Below are 25,992 nucleotides of genomic sequence, written 5' to 3'. Positions count from 1 at the left end.
ATACGTTAAAACTTGAAAGCCACAGTTCGAAATTCGAATGCAAGATATCTCCTTGAAATTGATACAGAATCGATGGTGGTACTTTTTGAAAAAACACATTTTATTTTCGGTTACGAAAAATTTCTCAAGGTCGGTCCGAGAAGTTCATTACGAACAGTCGTAATTATCGTATCAACACCGCCAATAAGCGCGTCCGAGGCTGAAATTGTACAAAGCTTAATTTGTCGTTTGACTTGCGTAAGCTTTATGTTCACTATGCTCGGTATGCTTAAACGTGAGTAATTTAATAGGTACAGGTATATAGGAAGGTGCCTACGGCATCGTACGAGTCCACAAGACGACAAATCCATCAACGTACGAGTAGTATACCTATTTCAACCTCGAAGTCATTAGAAATGTATTTCGTTTGAACGATTAGGTACGTACTACGTAAACAAATATAGGTACCTACATAAAATCAGCCACTGAGAGCAATCCAACCAGTAGCAGCCAAAATCTGCGAAGATCGAGGTTGGCAAGTCCCATCGAAATGAAAATGGCAAAACAGCATTATTATGAGCAACGATGGCAATATTATCCTAGATGCCACTGGATCCAAATTCATCTACTTATTTAATAGACCAAATTTGAAAATCACATCGATGCAGAAGCCTATATATAGAAGCTCCAAATTCCAAACATGGACATTATAGCTGAATAGTATAGGCCGTTTCAAAAAGTATTGGTGGTTGACAGCTCAGTTTGAAGTTTGAACCCAGTAGGTATTCAACGACGACGCTGATAACAAATCGGACCATTTGGCGACGAAGTCGACTCAGTTTGACCCGAAGCGAACCGATAAGGATGATCTCTAAAGTTTGACACGACGTGTACCGTACCTCTTCAGACGACACTCGAACGTGAAATTATCATTTCGATCTCGAAGACAGCATAAATATGGTATAATAACTCAACAACGGTAGGTGCACGGTGTGTTATCGATACTCCCAACCTCGCTCGTGTGACGATTGCAGTCGATGAGAGAAGAGTTAGAAAAAAAAAACAAGCGCGATAATAAATACGACCTCTGGTAACTACGCGGCGACGATGAGATATGTACGCGGACCATGGCGTTCTGTTGTTGTTTTTTTTTTTGGTAATTTATGTACACGAGATGTACGTATTTGCCTCATTGTATGTAGAAGACCACGACGACGACGCGACGTAACACAGGAAAGAAGATAACGGTCGTGATAAAAAATTGATACGGCGGTGGTTTTTTTTTCATGGTATTGTGTATTGGCGTTAATGAGAATCTCCTTATCTTGGTTCAAAGCCACAAAGAGCAGGCAGATGAAATACATAAATTCACAGAATCGAACGACGACGGCAGAGCTATGTGCGTATGTAGGTACATCGACGTAAAAGTTCCATATAGATAGGCGTGCTTTAGCTTTTGTATTCGATAATAATGATGTATTGGTAGGCATTAGGCAGCTATACCAGGTAGCAAAGATGACATACACGATCATAGGTGTTAAAAATCAGTTTTTGGTGCTTCGAAGAATCTATAAGTGTAATACAACGTAGATATACACGTATTCCGGGGCAGAGAGTTAATACATTCTCATAAATTACCATTTAATACGCGTATTCACGTGGCATTTGTCAAGATAGCTGTTGGAACGGCCACCGCGTCGTCGGTTCTCTATTAGCCTTGCAAATCTGTTTCTATATGTCGTCGGTTTCTCTGTATTGAGGCGGCACGCTGCTGGTCAACTACGTTAGGTATTAACGTACGATAATATGCGTTTCGTATCGATTTCAATGACGTTGAATTTTCTTCATTCTCGAAGAGCTACGTATTGGATTTTCCACACTGAAGAAAAAACCAAACTGCACGTACTCGTCTATTTTAGCTGATTCTTCTTCCTTCAGCATACCTATACTACGAGAGTATAATTTTATTCTCCGGCCAGTAAGCAGATCGCTATTTACGGAGCATCGACGAGGCATAATCAGCGTTGAAATTCGAACAGAACGCAGATACGTCACCATATTTGGCTCATGGTCGTGCCCCACACACAGTTGAGTTAACTTTCGACCTGCGGACGACGGTCGTCGTCGGCGACGCCGACGAGCAAAGCTGTGTACAGAAACCGATGCCAGAAAAATCGATAGCGTTAAAACAGCACAGCAGCCGAGCCGAGCCGCACAGATGAGATGAAGAGCCAAAGTTAACCACGGAGAATATAGGAGGCTAACTGGTCCAAATATAGACCAGCACACGCCGAAGCTCGATGGTAGTCGAAACGCTCAACGGTCGTCGGCGTCTTGAACGATGGAAGATTACTCGAGTAGTCGCGTAGCAAATGACGAATTTTCCCCCTTCGACGTTCGTTTACAGCGGCACAATATTCAACCCACGACTACGTTATCTGACAGGCGCGTACCAATAAAGATGACCAGGTGGATGCTGTTCGTATGTATTAGAGACGTCTATATTCCTTCAATTCGATGTGATCGGCGTAGCCTTTTCGACGGTGAGTGAACGTCGTATGGTCGTATAAGCTTCCAAATTGGCGAATAACACGACGATGGTGGTGGTAACTGCGGTGATTGTACTCTTAGCCTAAACATGAACTCAAATTGACGAATATTATTAACCATCCAAGAATCTCATCAGATGAATGATTCTTATCAAAGAATACGAATACTTATCGATAGCCTAACGTACGCCTATATAGTTATGCTAAAACTTCAACTTTATTTACTGAAGTACAGTGTCTGAATTCGACATCATGAATCATAAACGAGAACATTCATCGTTCACTTAGGCATATGTATAGAAGCTTTGAAGCGACATCGTGTGTTTCAGCAACGTTAATTTCCAACATGTATTTCGAACTGAATTCCGACCGGAGTACTCTGTTCTTCATTTACGTACAAATATTTCAAACGATTCAAAATTCTACATCACACACGTAAATCCATAATGTAACCTTCGAGCTATAGGTAGCGAGAATTGAACATGAAAAAAAACAAATACCTAACTCGATGTGACTCGATGTTGGTATGTCGCGATATTTAATAGGTATTAGTACAAACCGGGACGTTAAAAATTACTACAGGTAAGTATATTCCCATTCGGATAGTAGGATAGGGTATAGGTGTTGGATGTATTGGTTGGAAAGATGCTCTTCAACTTACTCTGAGTGCAAATTTAGTCAAACTTGGCTAATTTTCACCAAGCTGGAGAACAGAATAAAACAATACAATACTCACAGATGCAAAACGAAACGCTATAGTATAGTTCAATAGGTATGCGAGACAAAAAGCTTACTTCATTGGAATTGTCGGCAGAAGTTGAAAGTAGATCATATTGAATGAAATCTGACTAGAGTTGACATACGAACCGTTTCGAACAGAGATTATAAGATCTAATTATCATTATCTTCGAATATTACACAAAAATCCAGCATTAATTATGAACGTCATACACTCAAAAAACGAATAAAAACTAAAAAGAATGCCGAAACGAAAAATACTCCACCACGTTCTCAAAATAAGCGCGAGACTGAAAAAGCTCTTCACAGTGTTGCCAATTATTATTCCAGATAGAAAACGCACTCACTGGAAGTCTGGAACATTATTTTCAGTCTGGAACGTCGAAGTTGAGTCATCATTCATTTTTGATTTTGTTGATCAAAGTTGGAAACTTTATTGAATTTTGAGGGGGAGGTAGCTAAAGAACTTTAGAGGTTGGGTGGAGTGAGGTAAGGTGAGGCGAGAATATCAGATCAGTTCACACTGTCGCGCATAATTTGTATTAATTTTTTTTTATTAAAAATTATTTTATAATTTTTATCATTTTAATTATTTTTTAATTTGTTTCTTCATCTCATTTGTTTTGTTTTGTTTTGAAATTTGATATCGAAACAATAGAAGATACCTAATGAATATGCAAACTGCAAAGATTAAATTTTGGTAATCAATTCAAAAATGAAACGAAGAACTCAGATTCTCAATCTCCAAGTAGGTATATAAATATCTATCTCTAATTTTAATTTTCAACAACTATGAACTAATTAGTAACTACTGAATTACAAAGTTATTCAAACAATAAGAATAAATGATAAAATGATATGTTGAATTATAAATCGAAAGTTAATTTTAATTTTGATGCTTCAGAAATCAAATACCCAGGTCCATGTGCCATATACATGATATACAGTCTAATTGTAATTTCCAAATGCATCTTTCACAATACATCATCAAATTTAACGAAATGCTTAACAATAATTGAACACTACCTACTCTTAATGGCTAATTGTAATTTAATAAATCACTGAAAGTATTTTTTAAATTTTAAATATGATACTCACACACTCAAAATCAAGTCATTATAAAGGGATAAACATTAATTTAAAAAAATAAAGAGAGTAACAATAACGAATCCAAGTTAACATGAAGCTCCATATTAAAATACAACATGATTATAATGTGGGAGAATTACACAAACGAGACTTTGTTTCAAATTTCGATCTTGTATTCCTCCTCGCACAACACAGATGTTAGAAATTCAATAGGTAGTGAATATTATTCATGATTTTTAAACCTTAAAAAAAGTAATCAATAAAAACAAAGTCAGACACAGGTAGGCAAATTTACCTAGGTAAAGAATGTAGGTACCAACAAGATGAAAAATATCCTACAATGTTCAACAAACTAGATAGGACTCAAGCCAATGTAGGTACAACGAAAAATTGCATCAAATTATCGTCAGTCTATCATGATTATCATGAAGTTGCGAGTTGATACTTCGATACCCTCATCTCATTTTCAAAATTCTTTATAATAGGTACATTCAAACCCTCCAAAAAACCACAGGAATAAAAAATAATAACAACCGCTGTAAAAAATTCCCCAAAAAAGCGCAGCATCCCTACTACACTACGCAAATTTAATCTGTCAAACGGTCAGAGGGCGTGGTGAACGAGACGAAAGAGGATTTAATTGGTTAAATGAAGCGTAAAATTACTTTCACACAACGATCAAATAACCCGCAAACAAGCACGATTCATCGAACTCCTTCACAAGTAGTAGGTAGGTACTAGGTACCTATGAATTCGAATCAAAGTAGCCCTAAATTTCACAACAGGATAAAAAGAAAAAAAACAAACTCACCCACGAACAAGTATCCCTTTCTTTGGACCGGCGACCGGATCAGGGCAAAAAACTCGTTTTGTGAAAAAAATTCAGTCATAAAAAACCAGGACAATGACAACTGCGGCACTCTGTTATCAGTTTAACAACGCTGGTGCGGCATATTGGAATACGAAAGAAGAAGGGCAGGGCATATACGCGCACATGTGGATGTCGTTGCAATGTTTATTGGTATGGTGCCCTTCTGCCTTCTCGAGGAAACTGAATCATCGAAATGAGGCACATGAACGGCTCGACGTCGACACCATCGTACCTACTCGTGCAGAGCTCTTGGTACGCAAACTCAACGTTCCCAGACTCCGATTGCGACCATACGCTGGTGTTATTATTACTCTGCTGTGCGATAAGCAAGAAATTAATTAGACCAAATAGTGAGCTCTCCGATGCTGCTGTATGGCTGTACGCTGTATGCTGTATAGCGTATACCATCATCTTCGACAAATTTTCATTTACCGGAAGCAGTTGTTAGGATTCTTCGTTTGCGATGCTCGCTGCTCGGTGCCGAGCTTCGTTACAAATAATCTACGGTTCCTATGACAATGATTTAGGTTTCTTTAACTAATCTATTATTGTCGGTCGGTGCGTAATACAAGTAGATAAACGTAGCCATCGATGTGTTTTTCGAAAAGCTTACTCGTTTCAACAACTCGTTTGTTTTGGTGATACGAAATTCTTCGATAAATCGATTGAATTTGTTAAAAATCAGTTCGATGTTCAAGATTGACTAAAATACCTTGATTATCCAACGAAACTAAATAAATTTCGGTACAAAAATATGATAGCGATGTACTCTTTTTGCCAAAGTCAGTCGTTATACTTACCTATTCCAACAATCGCTGACGTCAGCAACTAATTCGTGAATCTAATATTTCAACTGAGTAAGCAATATCTGTTTCATCAACCGCACAAAAAGCGGAGCATTGATTAAGGCTTTCTGAAGAACAGAGGTCGTTCTGTACCTAATTCACGAAAATATACTTCTACGATGACACAGGCACATAAACATCATCGGTACCTGTACTTTGCTGTTGAAGTACGAATCATGTACTTTAACCTCGCCTCGCTCGAATCCTTCCGGTGCAGTGGATTAAATTTTCAATACAAGTTCAACGACCATTCCGTAATGATTCATACACAGTTATCAACACGCTACTAAGTAATAATTGAAAACACGAAATAATCAAAAATAAAGAAATTTACTGTAACAAACTGATATCAACGCAAAAGAATCGGCAACATCTTTCTTCATAAAATAATAAAGTCAAATTATTCCTAATCTTAATTCCTCCAAAAAAAAAAAAAAAAAAAAAAACTAAAATGGAAGAATGATGTCAACTTCTTTATTGCGAAAATCCTCCACGTTTTTAATTTGTCGGATTCCGAGTCATTCGCCAATCAAATTTCGTTAATGTTTGATTTTCAAGATGGTTACTTCTTGTTCCCTACTAAGGAAAAATATTGCACTATCGTAACATCAGTAGTAGTAATACATACAAGTAATTAATAATAATTATGCAATCAAAATACAAAAAAAAATCAATGATCAAACATGATTAACAAAATTACAACTGATTGAGACGAGTCTGTTAGGACTTGGAATAATGATCATGGTATGAAAGGGGTAAAGATAGGAATTCAACAATACGCGTTAATTATTTTACTAATAAACAATACATCACATAATAATTAATCGCTAATACCAAGATAAAATTAGTAATGGAAAAAATAATTCGCTCGAAAAATGAAAAGAAAAAAAAAGATGAAATTCTACCACAAACAACAGGAAATCTGCACATATTTCTTATCATAAAGGTTGGTATTTTGGTTTGGTTTGAAAATCATAAGTTGCAGTTCGATAACAAAACCGAGTTTTACAATGTTTTTATCTACACTCGAGACACATTTTATGTATACTATCACATTTTTCTTTTGAAAATGTAAAGCAATCATGGGATTCGATATAAGGGAAAAAATAAGGTGATAATTTGGCCATTAAAATACATATTACAAAGCTCGTTAGCGACAAAAATTCCATAATGTAAAAATGATTAAATATCGACGTAAATGAAAAACCAATGATTTAATTGATTACACAATATGTTTTTGGTGTAAAAAAAAATTGTATCTTGAATCCATAATTTCGAGAAAAGCTTTATCGGAATGCTAAATTTATTGCTGAGCACATTGCACGCGACCTCCAGGCATGAAATGAGCCCCAAATGGTTCGTCGTCGTCTTCGCTAAACGCTTCAGCGTACGTTCTAGAACTACTATCGTCAGTTGGTGTATAATCGTGTAAATCTACTTCTTCGACATCCTCTCCTGTAGGCATCGTGAATTCCGTTTTTGGTCCCAGGAGTGCTTCCAGAAGCTAAACAAATTGAAAATCAAAATCCGGTTCTAGTGGGTTCAAAAATTAACAATGAATATAAAAATGAACTACCTTCATCTGATTTTCATTGGCGAAATAATTTTGGGGAAATTTAACGGTGAATTTAATGTATAAGTTTCCTTTTTGCGTAGGATCTGCTCGGCTCGGCATACCTTCGCCTACTAAACCTCTCATTTGACCTATTCAACAAATACCAATCGTTTTTAGAAGACCGAATTCTATGTCGATTCGCAGAAATATAACGACGTACCGGTCTTAATACAACTGCCAGGTGGTTGAACAACCCTCAAAACACGTCCGTCAAGATGTGTAAGCCCGAAAGAAAACCCACAAAGAGCCTCAGTCAACGAGATTTCTTTATCGACGTATAAGTCGTTGCCGAGACGTTGAAATCGATCGTGCTGTTCGGCTTGTAAGATGACGATTATATCGCCAGCTTGGGTATCAGGTGATTGATTTCCTTCTCCTCGAAGTATAATCTTCTGGCTATCTTTCATTCCTTTTTCGATAAATACTTCGAAGTTTTTCTTCTCGATGTAAGTCTTTTTACCACGACAGTGCACGCAACGATCACGTTCGGGGACGACAGTTCCTGTAAAAAAAAAAAAAAGGTAAATACGTAATTTTTCATTGAATTGACCAGCAAGAATTATCGTGTAAGAAACCAAAGTTTGTAAAAAAATTCAAGATAATCGCGTATTGATAATTTTTTTTTCAGAATTATTGATATTGAAAGACTTTTTTTTTCGAATCACAACGTCATTGTTATTTTACCTTGACCCGAGCATTCTTCGCATGTGGTGTAAATTTGCTGTTGCATTAATAAAAGAACAGGACGATATTGCACTCGTACACCGCGTCCGTGACAAGCTCTGCACCAATGTTTCACACCGGTCTTTGTGCCAACCCTGTAATAAAACGACGTATTACCAATAGTCTTCGGGGATTTCTTTAAATATAGGTCATTAGAAGCAAAATTTAAACGACTTTACCGCAATTTGGCAAAAAATTCCAGTTAATTTCTTACCAATCCGAGTAAAAAATGGATTAAAATTGCATCGGTAGAGTAAAAGTGAACTTTTATTTGTCGTAAGCAGAAACGAATCAAGTTCACTTTACCTCATGTTACCTTATGCATAGATCGAAGTTTAATTTCAGCTGCGCGAATAAATCGAGAATTTAAACTAAATAAAGTACTCATCGCGAGGAGTAAGAAAATTAGTAAAAGCTTAAATAGATGCTTCCAAATTGTTTAAAAAAAATATCATTTACCCCCGACACGTGACACAGACAACGGTCTTGTTCATATGAAACTTGACACATTTACCGTTGTATAAATCCTCCAATGTGACTCTGCGAATACATAAATGAATATTAATAAGTTGAATTTACACATTGACGAGTCATTCGAAAAGTAAAATACTTCAATGGATAAATGGTGTCTTCGGAACGTTGATATCTATTCTGAAATCTACATCCTCCCAGTCCTGAACCCATATCGAAAATTTGCGAAAAAATATCATCTTGGAAGAACGACGTTGACGGTTCTCGAGCACCTTCTTGAAGACCTTTCATGCCATAACGATCGTACACCGATCGCTTTTGTGGATCGGTTAGTACTTCATGGGCGTAAGAAATTTCCTTAAATTTATCCCCCGACGACGGATTTTTATCGGGATGAAATTCTCTGGCTAATTTGCGATACGCCTGAAACACGTAAAGAATGTTCACATTGAGATTATAATCGCTATTTCGACACGTCAAGTTACGTAAATGATACGTATGAAGGGAATTATTTTCAAAGGTTATAATACGCTATTGGAGTTTGAAATGGTCGGAAAGTTGAAGGGAATGGTTAAAGATGAAAGAAGAATAGAAATCCACACATTATTCTATTTGATTTAGTATTTTTGAACAAAGAAAACCATTACCTTTTTGATTTCAGGTACTGATGCTTGACTGCTCACGTTTAGCAGGTCGTACAGTGCAGTGTTTCCGTAAGACATTTTAACCGTAATTTAACAATTACTGCAATGATTTTCTTAATGAATCATATAATTATTTAAATTAATCGATATCAATTTCACACTGCAAGACTGAAATGAAAAATGAAGTAATTTGCATGATAAGAAAATTACCATAAAAAAAATCCTCTGTGATTGAATGATGAGGATGACGATAACGGATCATTTTTGGCATAGTCGTTCGATTTCGATTCTTGTGAATTGTGGCAGCTAGCGCTCCAAGCAGTGGAAATAGGAAACATTAAAATCATTTTTTATTTTTTTAAATTTTTTGTAAACAAAACCTTATCAACATCTTATCAATAAAATTGGAAAAAATTGCTCACATTTTTGCTTTTTTTGAACATTTTAGTGAAGAAAAAAATCAAATAGAGTCGAGAGAAAATGTAAATTTTCTTCAGAAAACTAGAAAACTTCATCATTTTAATATTTTCTGCATTGCCGAAGCAAAATTTTCGAGTCCAATATGCATGAGGACGAAGACCAAACAGCCTCTCAAGTAGATGAAAATACCGACACTTCGATTCCCATTGATGAAATGAGTGTAAGTACTTCTATTTGTAATCCATCAGTAAACTCGAATTGCTGATACAAATTAGTATAAGAATAATTGCGATAGCTGATTGTTCATTTCAAATTTTCTCCACTATCTAATAGAGTACTCTTGCTCGTATATAATTACACCATCACCTAATTCAATTCCATTTTATAGGATGGTAGACGACCTCAATTCGGCAACAGATTCTTAAAAGACGGAGACGACGTTTACCGTTACAATGCTTGGGATAACGTCACATGGGATGAAGAACAGGAGAAAAAAGCTAAAGAGACGATCGCCAAACACCTCCAAAGCAAGATATCATCTTCAGAGTACCAAGATATCGAACAAAACGCTGGCCTCTATTGGGATGAATTTTATTCCACTCATGAAGATAAATTTTATAAAAATCGTAACTGGTTATTCACCGAATTTCCCGAACTTACAGACAACGTATCGAGAACTATTTTTGAAATTGGATGCGGCGTTGGCAATACGGTATTCCCAATTCTACAACAAAATCCGGATCCTAATTTGCAAGTGTATTGCTGCGATTTTTCTGCCACAGCGATTAATATTTTGCGGCAAAATTCGTTATTTGAGAGTCGATGTACTGCATTTGTTTGCGATATAACTCAGTCCGATTGGAATGAACCTTTTGAGGCCAATAGTATCGATGTAATGATTATGGTATTTGTTTTATCGTCGATTCCACCTGAAAAAATGGAGTTCGTTTTGAAAAAATTGTACACTTATTTGAAACCTGGTGGTGTTATATTGTTTAGAGATTACGGACGTTACGATTTATCGCAATTGCGATTTAAAGATGGTAAATGTATCGCTGAGAATTATTACGTTCGGGGTGAAAAAACGTTGGTTTATTTTTTCAGTCTCGAAGAATTATGCGAATTGTTCAATAAATGTGGTTATGAAATATTAGATAAACGTGTGGATCAACGGTTACAATGTAATAGAAAAAAGAAAATAAAAATGTATAGAATATGGATACAAGGTAAATTTAAAAAACCTCTGACTCAATGATGTATTTCTTTTCGTGTAATAAAATTATTAAAATGTTTTCAATTTGTGTTTTACCAAGATTTGTTGTTTAAGCATCGACCGATGTGTTTAAGTGACTTTTCAGTTTTCTGGTTTTTTCCCTGTACCCTTCAACACATTCTTCCCCCTTTTTTTTTAATTTAAAAAAAGCAATGAAAGAAAAATCGAAAAACTCTGACTATTGCTTACAATGATTTTCAATCTTTTAAAATTTCGAACGCGCAGGGCGCAGATTACTCTTCGTACTTCGGAGGGATTGTTTTTTCATTTTTTTTACGTTTCCTAAAACCGCAATACTTCAATATCTAATAGCCTAACATAACGTCCTTTTACGTAGGCTTGTTTTCAGTAATTTTTTAAATCCTTCAGGATTTTCATTTTCAACATTTTCTACTCATCTCGCTGTCCAAGTGTCTACCTCATCCATATACATCTTTAAAAAGTGTTTCATTTTACAATAATTGTTCATTTTTTCCCTAAAAAAAATAAGTAGAAGTTAGACTTTGACTTTTTTTCAGCTAATTTGAAAGTTTGAAATGATTTTGTAAAATAAAATTGACTGAAAAATTCAAAATCGATACTTCTTGACAACTGAAATATCGATACATGAAAAATCGATAATTAAACAAAAAACATGGCAGCTTTGAAAAACAAAGTTCAGCGAATAATGCTGTAAAGTGAACAAAATTTATCGGAAAATATGCATGTACTTATATTGACAAACGGAAAATTCATAACTTAGTTCTTCTGTTACTGAATTTCAAAACTTCAAAAGGAAAAAATTTCTTTCGAAGTTTTCATTATTTGATAGAAAAACAAACATCGATAATCGAAAATCGAAATATTTACACGAGTTGCGGCATTCGTTGAAATAGCGAACATGGCGTCTTGTTTAGTTTGAAATTCAATGTTGATCGATTATTATTTTCGTTGGTGAAACCTTCAAGTTATTTTATCAGTAACGAATTGTGCAGTTCTTTTACCGGGAAAGTATTAATTGCTGAAGATATCATTAATGTGGGTGAAGTGACAAGAAATTTCATTTTCTTAGTAAGTATAAACGATTTTCATATTATTATAAACTCATACCACATATCGTTTCTGAGGTTTTCCTGATGAAATACAACTAATTGTGGCATTGGTAACAACGTACTTTTAATATCTCTTCCTGTGTTTCGTACGAGTTTTTAACGTTAACGTTATTCGATATTTTCATCCTTTGTTCGTTTCTTCGTAGTTTAAATCAAGTGATATTGTTTTCTGTGTAGGTCTTGACATATAATGTTGAAAATTTTCAACGCTTCAACGGCCAAAGCAATGGTCAATTGTTTCGTGTGTGACCAGAGGCTAACTGGTGAAAATGTTAATTTAGCCTCCAGCGTTTCGAGTCATTCCAAAGTTTCTTTACCTGAAAAAATTAGCCAGTTGATTGGCGACGATTATGTAGTAGCTGTAACGGAGCAGGATAGCGTTTGTAAACGATGCGCGTCGTTACTAAATCACATGGATAAACTGGAGAACGAATTGACTCTAGTGAAAAGAGCATTAACTACAAATATTTCGCAGAAATATAAAATCGCCGTAGGCGATGGTCAAGCTCCAATTCAGGTAAACATTCGTTCGACGATTTCATCGTTTGCTCATGGTTTAGGCTAACTTTTCGTAATGTTTAATGATTGCTTGATTTTACAGCCTACTTTGGCCAACGGAATGAAAACCGATTCCGCCAGTGACTACGAAGATGAGAAAAAGTTGAATACTAGCGTTGGAGCAGCAGCTGCTGCTTTAGCGAAGAAAAAACCACCTCCGGTAAACAAAGTGATACCGAATCCCAAACCTACCAAGCCAGCTGAAAATGTAACCAAGTTGAAAATCTACAAGTGTGGTTTCTGCTCGTACCAATCGAAAGAATTGAGTAACGTTCGGCTCCATATGAAAATCCATATTAGAGCGAATAAAAACGAAGGAGGTGAAGGTGATAAAACGACGACTACGACGACCGCGTCGCCTATGTTGACGCCGAGTAAACAAGGTCAAGTGTCGGTGCGAAGGAGAGTATTCCGTTGTCAAGTGTGTTCAGCTTCATTCGACGACCGTAATAAATGCTTGGAGCATATAAGTAGAGATCACACGGCCGCCGGTAGGAAGCTAGTCGAACAGAAACAGTCTCAAGAGGAGCAGAAACATTCGGAAGCTGAGACTTCGGCAGCGCATACGAGCGAACAGACGATGGATAAAGGACAACAGCAAGATGAAACTGCTCATCACGAAGAAATGGATACCTCCGAACCTCCGCCTATATATTCGTGCGACACGTGTCCCAGTGCTTTCGATAATGACGTTGATTTTGCTAATCATAATAACGAGCACGTTAAATGTGACACCAGCAAAGCTGAATTACCCAATATCGACTCCGAAGTCACTCAAACAGCTACGCAAGATAATCAAGCTGTTAACGAAGACGAAACGCCAAAAGATCCCAATATTGGTCTCGATATCGAAGCCATGATCGCTGCTTTACATTCAGAAGGACCCGAAAGTGGCGGAGATTCTATGCCAAGTATTTAAACACGTTTTATAATGACATTTACATTGTAATCTTATGTATATTCTGTTTGTTTCCTCCTCCTCCCCCCACATCAATCCACCCAGTCATTAAAATCGATTGGCGATATTTTAATAATAAAATCTTTTTTAGTGAATGTTTTTCTCGTTTTTTTCTTGTTTCACGTTGTATTTAAATAACGATACAATTTAAATTAGACTTATAATACAATGTTATATACAGAAAAAAAAATTAAAAGCTATGGTTCAGATTCTCAGTTTTGTATTTTATTAACTCCTTGTAAAGCGTTATTCAAAGTTTCCATTTTCTGTAACAAAAAATACAGTTACAAGAATCGATTCGCAAAATTAACGTAATAACTGTAGTAAAATTATTACCTCTTGCAAAGAATTGACTTTCTTTGCCACGTTCTTCAATGCATCACTGTTCATGGAATCGTAACGAAAAGTGAATTTTTCCGTCTGATTTGTTGAAGTATTTAACTGAGGTAGTAAGTCTTGAGCTACGGTTTCGCTAAAAGATTCACTCGAACGTTTATATTGCTCCATAACACTGGAAACCTTATTCTCCATGGAACTGAGCCTCTGAAAAATTCGTATCGATTACGAGATGAACAGTTGTGAAAAAACGTAGTTACGATGCTTACCTTCTCGTTGGATTTTTTCTTGGATTTAACCTCAGCTAGTAACTGCTTGAGTTTATCGAGATCGGTTTTCAATTCATTATCGTTGGCTTTCTTTAAATTATCTTGAGGCGATATGAAATATTTCGGAGAGAATCCAACTTTCTCGGCCCAAAAACTCTGCAATTACAATTAATCATAACATTGGTTTTGACATTCTGGTGAGATCACTTCGCACGTGCATTCAACTTACGTCGTGTTTCTCTAAAATGGATCCATTGAGCAATTCTTTTTCGTAATCGATTTCTTCGAGATAATTTTGTCGTCGTTGTTTTTTATCAAGAATTGTCATAATTAGTCTCCATTTTTTATACTGTTCCGCTATAGGCATCGTTCCCTGTAACGAGAAATACAAAACCATCAAAAACCTGATTCTTTCCGGCTTGAAGAAGCAACTTTATCTACGTACGATTAAAAAGCTTCTGAATTGTGCTTTAGGTATAAATGTGGAAATCAAATCGTCTAATGGGGTATTGGTGCACACTTCTGTAAATTAATACGATATTAGAAAATATGATTCAAGGTACGTTTGAAAGAAATATTCCAAAATTATGACTCACCTAAGGGATACATCTGTTGGAGTAACCATTTGAGTAATGTTTCTTTTTTAACGTCGGATTGAAATAGAACATTGAACAACTGACTGTCGCTTATGTCGACCACGATTTCGCACCTCAACGTTTGTAAAAGTTCTCGGGTTTCTTTCAGAATTGTCGTTTTATTGTAATCCATGATTATTCACTGAATTTTCCATCAAATTATCACTTTTTAACTTTTAATCAAAACAAACATCAAAACAAATCCGTTGGCGCCAAAATAAGAATTTTCGGGGTATTGAACTGCGCATGCGCAGACGTGTGTATTTTGTTGTTGTTTACATGTTGTTATCAAAATCAATTAGCATTTTTTTTAAATCGGCAAAAAATCAAAAATTAATTTGAAATTTGAATTTTATAAGTTGAATCACGTATGTACCAATTTTATCGGAATCTTAGAATCCTCCACTTCATGTTAAAATGCTCTACAAACTTCGCCTGTAATTGCGAGTTGAAGCTTGAAAGTCTAGAAATTCCAAATTGTTCTTGACTTGACTGAAAGAGCCCTGATCTGAATTCTGATCAATCAAGTCTGATCTAATCAATGTTATCTGATCTGGACTGTTCAAAATCAAATCTGACCACTGATTAGATCGAATTAGGTCTCCTGTATTGGATCAAAATCATCTGATCAGGTCTTGACATCGTGAATCATCATAATATAGGCAAAAAAACAGAATTTGAAAATAATAATTTCACATTTTAATAATTTTATTTCGTAAATCGAACACCACTTTCCGAATACAACGTGTAAAATATTTCATAGGATAAAAATAAACGATAACATAACAATGGGGCAAACAACCACAGTAAAATTATTTCAACGCGATAAATTAAAAAAAAAAGGAAAAAAAATGACTGATTAAAAAATTTAAAAAGACTGTAAAAGTGAAATATATAAGTACAAAATGGTAAAAAATATCACTCTTCGGTTTCTGAAGACACTTGGTATGTTGCTTGTATGACTACACCTAAGGAAGCAGCTGCATTAGCTCGTACTTGAACATCACCGTCTTTCAATAAAATTAATAACTTAACGCTGACGAAATCGAGTGGAAGTTTTTCTTGTACATTTGTAATTTGATTACTGTACATGAGACCTGGAATAAAAATCGCAATAAGTAATTAAAAATTAATATACGGTATTGAATTTCTATGCGATTTACTTCGATTACACTCACCAATAAACGTAGCAGCCACGGCCCTCACCTCAGCCCAGTTACTTTTACTGTACGACATTGCAGTCATAATAAAATCCGAGCAACGATCTGGAAATTCTTTACCCTGAAATTAAATAAATATTCCACATGAATTTTGAAGTTCACCTTACATTTAAGAATTAAATTTAAAAATCATTTTGTATAATTACCAGAACTTTAATGAATTGGGTGAAGAAATCTGCATAAACGAAGGTTGCATTATCATCGAGATGTTCTTTAGTAAGCGACAGAAGCTCGTCAGATTTCAAAAAACTCGTCGTTTCACGTAAAGAATATTTACACGCCTGTAAAATCGTAACCAATAATGAGCTATTCATCGCCATATTTTGATTTTACTGAAATTTCCAAATTTTACCTCTGATACTGATTTTTCTTTCTCAGCTAGATGAAATAATAGGCAGATCAAATTACTATGAACTTGCTCAGCGAACGAACTCTTTTCATCTGTTTTTTCTTTCACGCATTGAGCCAATTCGCCAAATAGCTTTAACGATATGCTACGAATTTCCGAATTTTCCTACAGAAAAATAAATCATTTCAATTCAACGTTAGTTCGGTAATACCTATTTAATACACCGATATCATTCGTGTAAATAAGGTACCTTTTCAAAAAATGGTTTCATTCCAATGGCCATTGATACGAAAATATCATCAGGATAATCGTTCTTCAACGACGACAATAATTTAGATAATCCAATCAACGATCGTAAAATGATTCCATGTTGTACTAAAGCTTGGGTATCGTCTAAACCCTGCATCAACGCGGATAGTACCTTCTCTTTGTGCTGTTCCACCTGATTGATTTTTCAAGAAAATCACAAGAAATCAGTCAATTTTCATAATTTAATCATTTTATTTCAAAATGAAAATCGAAACACTTACGACTCGACTTTCCAACGTAGACAAAGATGCCAATCCTGTCAAACTGTTTTCTCGAATAACCGGCGACGAATCGTTTAACAAATTAAGCAACGAATTCACAACCGATTCAACCACATCGATTCGATCTTTACACGGGGTATTCAGTATCTGAAACCAAATCACAATTATCACCATGCTGAATCAGACGATGTCATTCGCAATGTCAACAATTAGCGAAGCTACCTCAGCAAAAAATGCTGCCACAGTACACCGGACAATTTCATTACTGTCGTTACAATGGGTGTTAACAATTGTAAGTATTTCAGCGACCGCTTTACAGTTATAATTGCAAACGGATCTGTTATTGGGAAAAAATTCAATAAACGATCTTGTTATACCCGAATACCAGCGTTAATATGAAAAATACCTCGTCAAACACTTGATTAGATCGAAGTAGGCAGATTCCAGTTTAGTTTTCTTGAATTCCACGTTATTAGATAAGTTTCGAATGTTATCTTTTTCATCGTTACATTTGGCACAATCCAGCATAACGAGTAAGGTATCGAGGACCAACCTATAACAATTGTACCATGAAACAGGATGTTTATTAAATTATGTTTATTAAATTATATTTATAGCGTCGAATTGATGAAAATATTACGCACTTGGACGGTAAAATACAGACAGTCGATTCTTTGGATGTTTTATTAGTGCTCGTTGCTGTAGGATCGGCACTATAGAAATATTCTCCTTTGTAACGTGGCATCAGAACCAAAAATGTGGAAAACGTTTCGCTGAACGAGTCAACAGCGAACTTATTGTTCAATGTGAACGACAAGATCTCCTTCATCGAATAAATGGCCTAAAAAATACACATCGTCGATGTAAAATGAAGCTCAATAAATAATTTAAATGAAGCAAGCCTATAGATTCTTACGGCAATCAATCGAGTCGAAAGCTTTTTAGGTTTGTTGGATGATAAATCTTCATCATGGATCGGTTCCGTTTTGATCATATCAAGTAATATTTTCAAAGCAGCCTCCGATAGCTCTTTATCTTCGGATAAAATTTGCCAAACTTTATTCACGTTTCTGCACAAAAATACGAAACGAATTAGGTATAATTTTTTGAGGTGAAATTATGAAAAAATTACAGATACTTACGGATGGAACGGAATATTCTGTTTGATGACAGTTTTGACGAACATCTCGGTGTGATGTTTGGCTAAAGAAATCAATGCTTTAGAGCTGCTGGTAAGTAACTCTTCGTTAGTAATTTTCGGAAAATTCAGAAGCATTGTACCTGCGATAAAAAATTATAAATTCAAAAATGAGCACTGACATTTCGAGATTTTTTTGGAAGGAAAATTTGGGTCTAAAAAATACATATTTCCTTATTTTTGCACAAAGTGGCCCTCAATATCATGCTTTAATAGTTGAAAAATGAATTTTAAAAAATATTTAAGACGCTTTAGCTCTTTAATTGCATGATTCAAGATTTTGGGGCATTTTTTTGAAAAAAAGTTGGACCCCCAAAAATACATATTTTCTTATTTGTGTCCAAAAAGGGACTCAATATGCTTCGGTAGTTGAAATGTAATTTGAAAATAATATTTCCAAAGTTGTAGCTCCTAAACCGCATATTTCGAGATTTTGAGAAATTTTGTAGAAAAAAATTGAGCCAAAAAAATTTTTATTAGCCTTCCAAATGTGATCAAAATTAAAATGTGCCCATAAACATGTTTCACATTAGCAATATTTGTAATTCGATTTTTTCCATTAATAAAAAACAGGTTTTTGGACCATTATGGAAAATTTCAATCAACATTGGACCTCAAATTTTTCATTTTGGGCAACTTAAACAAATACTGATATAAAAAAAATGAGCAGAATCGGTGAATGAAGGTTCTCTGCAAGAATAAATGTATGCTACAGAACTATACGAATGATCACAAAATTGACTAACTGAAAATATCCAGAGCTTGGCGATTGAAATGAAATCCAATTTCCGAAAACAGCGTCGTCAATAGGTCGGCAGTGCCTAAGCAGCAGCTGTCATTTGAATCCAATAATCCATTGATTAAGCTTTCAATAATGAAAGACATCTGAGTCGACGAAAATTTCTGATGAGCAGACTTTGAAACAAACAAATATTTAAAACGGTCAATATTTTTTTCTTGGATGGAAGGAGGGGGGTTTTTACGATAGATTTTTGGCCTACTTACTATGAGAGAATTCTCGACATTGAATTCGTCAACTTTGGATAATTCGTGCTGAATATCTTCAATTTTAACGTTCTCGTTTTTAGTGCAATCTAAAACCGCTAACAGAAGTATAACGCATTCTCGAGCCAGGTTCGCTAAATCTTTATTGCATTCCAAAGTACGAACGTAAATTTTTCCGAGTAAAGGTCCCATTTGATTGAATCTAATAGAGTACTGGAACATAGAAAACAAATGTCACGTTTAGTTCGTATTATTTTTCAATCCAGGAAAAAATTATTTTACCTCGGAATCATTAAGGAAGCATTCTACGTAATAGTTTAACGCTCCTTTGAGCAAATACATTGAAACCATTCTTAAATTAATGATCCTGTGCGAAAGCCAAGGCTGTAAAAACATAATAATTTCTTCGGCGTTGGAACTATTAGCGTTAACGGTCTCCTTGATGGATAAATCTACGGAAAGAAATTCATATTACAATCATTGCACAAAAAATTTCAACTTCAACGTATTATTTCGATTATTTACTCAATTGAGAAACCACAGGATCGTCCTCGCAAGTTTTACATTCGTTGGAAGGAGTCGAACTAGATCCAGGAGAAGTGTTGCAGTAATACTGAAATAATTTATTCAAACTCTTCTGCAATAGTTGCAGTTTTTCGTTGGCTGGCAATTTGAAGGATAATTTACTAAAATTTCATTAAGGAAAGCTAAAATTTTATAGTTTTCGATTACTAATTAGGGGAAAAAATGCCAAAAAGGTGCTAATTTCATGATCAAAAGGATACAACAATGTTGTAAAAATACGCAAAGCGATCACATTGGGCATATTTTTTTCACCATCGATCAAATTGGTCGTAAAAGTTAGCAAATTTTTTCGACAATCTTCTACGTCGTCGTAGATTTCTTCATGTTTGAGCAAAATTTCCGATACCGATAATAATGCTTCGAGACACGCGTTTTTGGTTTGGGAATCCTAAAAAATGAAATCAAAATTTAAAACAATTTCGTTAATTTTAAAACACATCGAATTACAAGTTAGACTCACTTTAGAAGTTTGCATCTGGTTGATGAACCATTGAGCCAAATTCTTCAATTTAGGTAAAAGGAGTCGAGCCGGAGCTTCGGTTAAAATCTCGGAGTAACATTCGCAAATCATTCGTCTAACGGTTTCAACATCGGTTTCGCTTTTTGAATCTTTGATTAAACCCAAGAATTTGGTAGTTTTTCGAAACAGTAAAGATTGCTGCAGAAGCTCCATCTGTTTCAGTACGTGATTCAGATTGGTTCTCGATAAAATACCAATGGCACGACCACAAGCCTAAGAAACAATCATTGGTTGTAATTTACGTGTACATTCACGTCGTGCTGAGCTCATTTTGAAGATTTACTTTTAAATCGATCATAGAACGCTGGTGAATAGGATGCAGGATTTTCTCAATATTCGAATTTATGACCGAGTCTTCTTCGACGTATTGAGTGAAAAATGCCAACATCTTATACAGCATGGCACGTTCACTGACGGTGATATTATTATCAGAGGTGACGTTTTGATTGCTATCGACTCCGGTTAAACGTTCGGACAACAGCATGAGTGTTTCGGTGTTCACCGAAACTAGCCAAGTTTTCGTTTCGTCGGTAAATGATGAAGAAAGCGCGTCAAATAAGACGTTTTCCCATTCGCTTTCGTTCCATTTGGCATCTGTATAAAATACAAGTAATGTATGATTTTTTTTTCAAATATTATTTTAAAAATGAAACGATCGAATGGAAATAGGTAGGGTTACCTTCGAGAATAGAGATTAATTGATTAATTCTATGTTTCCAAATTGGCACATCGATTTTAACTTTCCAAATTATATAAAGTCCAAGAAAATTCAACAGGTAGACTCCTCTACCTTGATGTAACGGGCTTCCTAGTAAAGAAATAACATGCACGAAAACCGCTTCTGATCGTTCGTAACAATTTTTTTCTACAAAAAGGCAACATCAAATCGTTAACGTACTCGTAGTTTTTAAAACAAAAATCTCGTAAACAGTTCCGTCTACGCACCAAAAACGGTGGCATCACATTTCGAGATCAAATAAGCGAGCGATTTCGCGAATATGGCCGCTGATTGACTGTACTCCCCGCTGACAAGAACTTTTAGCAGTACTTTCCAACATAAATGTTGCACCACAGGAACAGACGTACTCAATAAATAAATAGTGCTGCTACACATAGATTCTAAATCTTCCAAATCGTGATTCTGCGGTATAATAAACGAAATTTTAATTTAATAGCAGAATTCGGAATACCTATATGAGGGGGAAAATACGTACACTAGATCCGTGGTAACAATGTTTCACCAAGAATTCAATAAATACAGAATCTTTTTCCATGAGATATTCTCGATAAGCCAATGCGACGATGATTTTCACCAGGCATTTATTTATCTAAAATTTCTAAAATGTAATCTCTCGAATAATTCGGTGAAAACTCAAGTTTGTCGGTATCATTTACCTTGATCGAATTTTCATTTAATAAATTGTGTAAAATCGATATTAAATCGTTAAGCTTTGGTTTCAGAATTTTTTCAGAGGAACTCAATAAATGGGTAGCGACTATCAATCCGACTACTTTATCTTGCTCGGATGCCGATCGTAAATTGCGTAATATAACTTCGCATAATTTTTCCTCGATTATTACTCCTAAAATAAGAAAATGATTTCAAATGCGAATTCAAAATGGAAAAAAATTGAAATAAAATACCTACCTATGTAATCGTAACATCGTAAAACTTCGCTATGATTTTTAACGGTGAGAGGCTGAGCAAAATCTGGCGTAATCCAGACCTAAATAAACACATTATCGTTACTATTCTGTAAATTGGCAGTTGAAAAGCATTGCAAATTCTTACCATAACATGCAGAGTATGCAATAAGTTATCCAGTAATGGCTGCAACGTGGCTCGAGGAACAATAGATAGCAAATTACTAATACCCTGAGTGATAACGTAACGAGGAAGAGTTGCGGGTTTCTTGTATAATCCGAGGAAGATATTTAAAATACGAGGAGTATCGTCACGTAATTTCTGGGCATTAAATAATAATATCATACTGCTCATAGCACGAACTACAGCTTCGCATAACTGAAAAACACGAATTGTACATCGATAAAAAAAATTCTCTAAATCAAAGCTCGCTTAGTTTAGCTCAATAATTTACTTTATAATCTTTAATTTGTAGCCAGGTGTTGGAAAACGATTCGAATATTTCTTCGACAATAGGAGAATACGTCTCTTTAGCGGCGGACGAATCATCGGCCGATATACATTCTATCACAGCTTCGGCAACCTGCGCCACAGCTGAAAAAAAAACCGCCAGGATGAGTTCGATATTGAAAAATAAATAATTAAACGCTACGTCGCTCGTATGAGAACTTACAAGTGGCATATAATTTACGAAGAGTGTCGATTTTGATGGACGGCATTATAGATAACAAGTAATCGAAGCACGGTTTACTGAATGGAAGAAATGCGTGGACATTGATCATCGCTAGGTTACCAATAATGTAAATAATCGAAGGCTGCGGCGGAATATCATCCTTCATATGCCTCGATATTTTATCGTACACCTGAAACAAACCACATAATAGAAAAAACGAAACCAAAATCACTGACATTGGTGAATTAAAATACGAACTGGGACAAAATGCTTCGGTCCTAGGGTGATTAAAATATCGGCCGAAGTAAACGGAACATCGTTAAGTTTCAGTGACTCTTCTAAAGCGTAATCGGTCACAAGGTATACCAATTTATCATCCATACTGGAAATATTCTCTTCGCAGATATCTTTAATCATACTCCAAATGAATCGTAATTCTTGTACATTCAACTGCGAAATAATACATCCAAATTAATTCTTGGTAACTAGTAAGAGAATGAAAATCGTTAACAGGTTTACTTTACCTTGGAATGTTTTCGACGATGATTAATGGTCGTTTCTAAAACACCGAGTAAATGATGTTTGGCAATTTTTTTCAGCGATGAGATGATCGCCAATCGAACTTTCTCATCTTTATCGCCAGTAGCGTCCAGTAAGCTGGCGATGACCACTGCAAACATTCGAAATTATAGAATAGGTATATTATAGATTAGTATACGAACAAAGAAAATCATCATTCACCTGTGATTTGCGATTCGTTTATAGACATTTTATACTCGATGTATTTACGATTTCATGGCGAAATGTTCACGATTGAAATATCTAACTTGCGAACGAGGATAGGCACTTCATTTTTACATCGAAATACACGTTATCTTTGCTATTAATATTCCGAATTTCAGCGAATTATTATTCATGTAATCTGAGTAATTTATTATTATTGTATTATTTTTTTTACCAATTTTCTTTCTTATCTAATAATTTTAAAAGTCATGGTCAAGTTTTCAATTTCGCGAAAGGTTGGCTCAACTTTTTGAGCTTCGCAGTTTGCAGTTTGGAGAATGCTTTCAAGAAAATACAAATCGACGTTCCCAACCTTGCTCTTCTCGTTCCCAACAATCATCTCACGAATGTTGAATCGCGCCTTATTTCAAATTTGTAAATTTAAATAGGTACATATCGTTGCTTTATTAGGAAAAGGTCGTAACTACAATTTTTATAAAAAAATGAGATAGTATAGTGGTATCATTGGAAAGAGAATTTTGTCCTCTACATGATGCAACACTTGAAATTGAATTTCGATGTTTTTTGTTCTCGTAATAGCCGAAAACAAATGGTTTTAAATACACGTTTTCAAAACCGTTACAATGAAAAGGTTCTAAATGATATTGTTTCTCAGATTGATCCTATTTCTTTTGATTTTTGTAATTTGTTGGTAAGAAAAGTCATTATAAACACATAATTTCACGTCATTTCACTGACACTGACAAATTGCAGAAAATCAACCTCATCACCTTAAGGATATCGTTCCTGTGTATTTCTTATGGGCTTTTGATGAAAAAAGCTTGACTTAAGGTGAAAGTTCCAGGGATCGCGGAGGGGGGGGGTCTAGTGCCTCCACCTCCAGCTCCGGCTCCCAAAATTTTTAAAAAAATACCTCCGGCTCCGGCTCCAGCTCCGGAGATTTTTCATGAGTACCTCCACCTCCACCTCCGGCTCCACTTGAAAAATTTCAAGTACCTCTTGCTCCGGCTCTGGCTCCCGGAGCAAGGCCCAAAAAAGCCTAAAAAGGGTACCCTCCGGGGGGCTCCTGCCCTCCAGCTCCGCCTCCGGAGGTCAAGGAGGGGGGGTTTTGAGCCTTCCCCTCCGGCTATTTGAAAAAAAATACCTCCGGCTCCAGCTCCGGCTCCGGTTTTTTTTTTGTAAGTGCCTCCGCCTCCACCTCCGGCTCCAATAAAAAATTTCAAGTACCTCTTGCTCCGGCTCGGGCGGCTCCTGCTCCCGGAGCAAGGCAAAAAAAGGGTACCCTCCGGGGGCCTCCGGGCCTCCACCTCCGCTCCGCTCCGCGATCCCTGGAAAGTTCCTTTGTTGAATTTTACTTTTTTCAGTTCAGAGTTCCTCAAATAAAAAAATGAAAAATCAGTGCTACCAGGATGTTTATTTTGAAAATTAGCAGAAAAATGATTGCAATAACCAAATGTTCTCTTACCTCTTACCTCATCTAAGAATGCTCTTTAAAAATTAAAATGCGTTTTCTGAGAAATCAACTTTCATGTTGTTACGACCTTTTCCTAATAAAGCAACGATATATCAGGGTTGTACATGTTTAAAACAAAAATGTTTTAAACATGTTTAAAACACGTTTAAAACAACTGAAAAAAAACAGAATGATGTTTCAAACAAAAAAGGCCATTTAAAACCGTTTAAAACAGTGTTTTTTTTTGTTTTAAACGTGTTTTTTTTCAACTCCAATTTCCTAAAAAAACACGTTTTTTTAAATTTCTTGTTGAAAAAAAGTGAAATTGAACAAACAGTATTTTTAGAGACAAATTTTGTGTTTTGATTCCAATTTTTCAATATTTCTTGAGCTGTATAGCTATTTTATGACGTCACATCTTAAAAATTGATGTCTGATGAACCCAAAACGAATGTATTTGTGTTTAAAACACATTTTAAACGTGTTTAAAACGCGTTTTAAACACATAGTTTTAAACAAGTAAAAAAAAACTGTTTTAAAACAAAAAAAACGTTTTAAACAAAAAAAAACGTTTTTTTTTGTTTTTTTAAAAAAAAACACGTTTTTGTACAACCCTGCGATATATATATAAATATAGGCATAATGATTCATGCCAGTAGGTAATGGCAAGTCTAGCCAATTGGTGGGTAGTATTCTACCTTCCAAAAGATGAAATTTTGCTTACGCATAGGTGTCTTTTTGAATGGTAAATTTGTTCAATATTACGTAGATAAATATTAGACTTCTAGAAGGTCAGTAATTTTAAAATTTGATTACTATACTTCTTTTACTTCATTTCTTGTTATTTTTTGGCTTGATTTTTCAAATTGACAGGTGTCTAATATCTGCAAAATTTTCTTGCCTGTTTACAAGTTTGCTTGCCTGCATGTTTTCCCATTTACACGTTTGCCTGTTTGCACAACTGCGCGTTTGCACAACTGCGCGTTTGCACGACTGCGTGTTTGCA

At 35.4% G+C, this 25,992-nt stretch overlaps 6 protein-coding genes across 6 annotated transcripts in view; 2 read left to right on the top strand and 4 right to left on the bottom strand.

Annotated features, from left to right (window-relative positions):
• Positions 1–5,393, bottom strand: part of LOC135849797 (uncharacterized) — a 105,841-nt gene extending 100,448 nt beyond the window's left edge. The window contains exon 1 of the mRNA XM_065370399.1: positions 5,167–5,393. The gene's annotated coding sequence lies outside the window, so the exon portion shown is untranslated. The remainder of the gene's footprint in view (positions 1–5,166) is intronic.
• Positions 5,394–6,382: 989 nt separating this feature from the next.
• LOC135849876 (dnaJ homolog subfamily A member 2-like) lies at positions 6,383–9,734 on the bottom strand. The gene is made up of 7 exons (XM_065370510.1): positions 9,528–9,734; positions 9,020–9,303; positions 8,869–8,949; positions 8,371–8,504; positions 7,847–8,188; positions 7,648–7,775; positions 6,383–7,575 (listed from the first exon to the last, which is right to left on the bottom strand). Exons 1-7 carry the CDS (start codon positions 9,600–9,602, stop codon positions 7,375–7,377), a joined length of 1,245 nt encoding a protein of 414 aa, XP_065226582.1. The 5' UTR covers positions 9,603–9,734; the 3' UTR covers positions 6,383–7,374.
• Positions 9,735–9,899: 165 nt separating this feature from the next.
• metl (methyltransferase-like protein) lies at positions 9,900–11,252 on the top strand. The gene is made up of 2 exons (XM_065370523.1): positions 9,900–10,164; positions 10,333–11,252. The coding sequence occupies exons 1-2, from the start codon at positions 10,087–10,089 to the stop codon at positions 11,197–11,199; spliced, it is 945 nt and encodes a 314-aa protein (XP_065226595.1). The 5' UTR covers positions 9,900–10,086; the 3' UTR covers positions 11,200–11,252.
• An 822-nt stretch (positions 11,253–12,074) lies between these two features.
• On the top strand, positions 12,075–14,039 carry pzg (putzig). The gene is made up of 3 exons (XM_065370364.1): positions 12,075–12,267; positions 12,486–12,825; positions 12,910–14,039. The coding sequence occupies exons 2-3, from the start codon at positions 12,499–12,501 to the stop codon at positions 13,783–13,785; spliced, it is 1,203 nt and encodes a 400-aa protein (XP_065226436.1). The 5' UTR covers positions 12,075–12,267; positions 12,486–12,498; the 3' UTR covers positions 13,786–14,039.
• Positions 12,486–15,641, bottom strand: LOC135849790 (uncharacterized). The gene is made up of 6 exons (XM_065370377.1): positions 15,026–15,641; positions 14,875–14,951; positions 14,659–14,802; positions 14,430–14,585; positions 14,161–14,367; positions 12,486–14,090 (listed from the first exon to the last, which is right to left on the bottom strand). The coding sequence occupies exons 1-6, from the start codon at positions 15,195–15,197 to the stop codon at positions 14,037–14,039; spliced, it is 810 nt and encodes a 269-aa protein (XP_065226449.1). The 5' UTR covers positions 15,198–15,641; the 3' UTR covers positions 12,486–14,036.
• A 113-nt stretch (positions 15,642–15,754) lies between these two features.
• Positions 15,755–23,767, bottom strand: c11.1. Its single transcript, XM_065370353.1, has 29 exons — positions 23,531–23,767; positions 23,314–23,459; positions 23,048–23,239; positions 22,790–22,979; positions 22,571–22,710; positions 22,264–22,494; positions 22,120–22,198; positions 21,867–22,054; positions 21,686–21,799; positions 21,417–21,612; positions 21,151–21,336; positions 20,755–21,065; positions 20,412–20,684; positions 20,152–20,339; positions 19,892–20,052; positions 19,649–19,818; positions 19,367–19,579; positions 19,108–19,276; positions 18,306–18,444; positions 18,080–18,233; positions 17,808–18,004; positions 17,570–17,716; positions 17,386–17,500; positions 17,164–17,310; positions 16,884–17,075; positions 16,637–16,798; positions 16,431–16,565; positions 16,243–16,345; positions 15,755–16,161 (listed from the first exon to the last, which is right to left on the bottom strand). The coding sequence occupies exons 1-29, from the start codon at positions 23,556–23,558 to the stop codon at positions 15,983–15,985; spliced, it is 4,845 nt and encodes a 1,614-aa protein (XP_065226425.1). The 5' UTR covers positions 23,559–23,767; the 3' UTR covers positions 15,755–15,982.
• Positions 23,768–25,992: the final 2,225 nt, after the last annotated feature.

The sequence above is a fragment of the Planococcus citri genome, chromosome 1 (assembly GCF_950023065.1).
Source record: "Planococcus citri chromosome 1, ihPlaCitr1.1, whole genome shotgun sequence".
In the NCBI taxonomy this organism is placed as follows: domain Eukaryota; kingdom Metazoa; phylum Arthropoda; class Insecta; order Hemiptera; family Pseudococcidae; genus Planococcus; species Planococcus citri.
The sequence above is the reverse complement of the archived record's forward strand: the minus strand, read 5'-3'. Positions and strand labels throughout refer to the sequence as shown.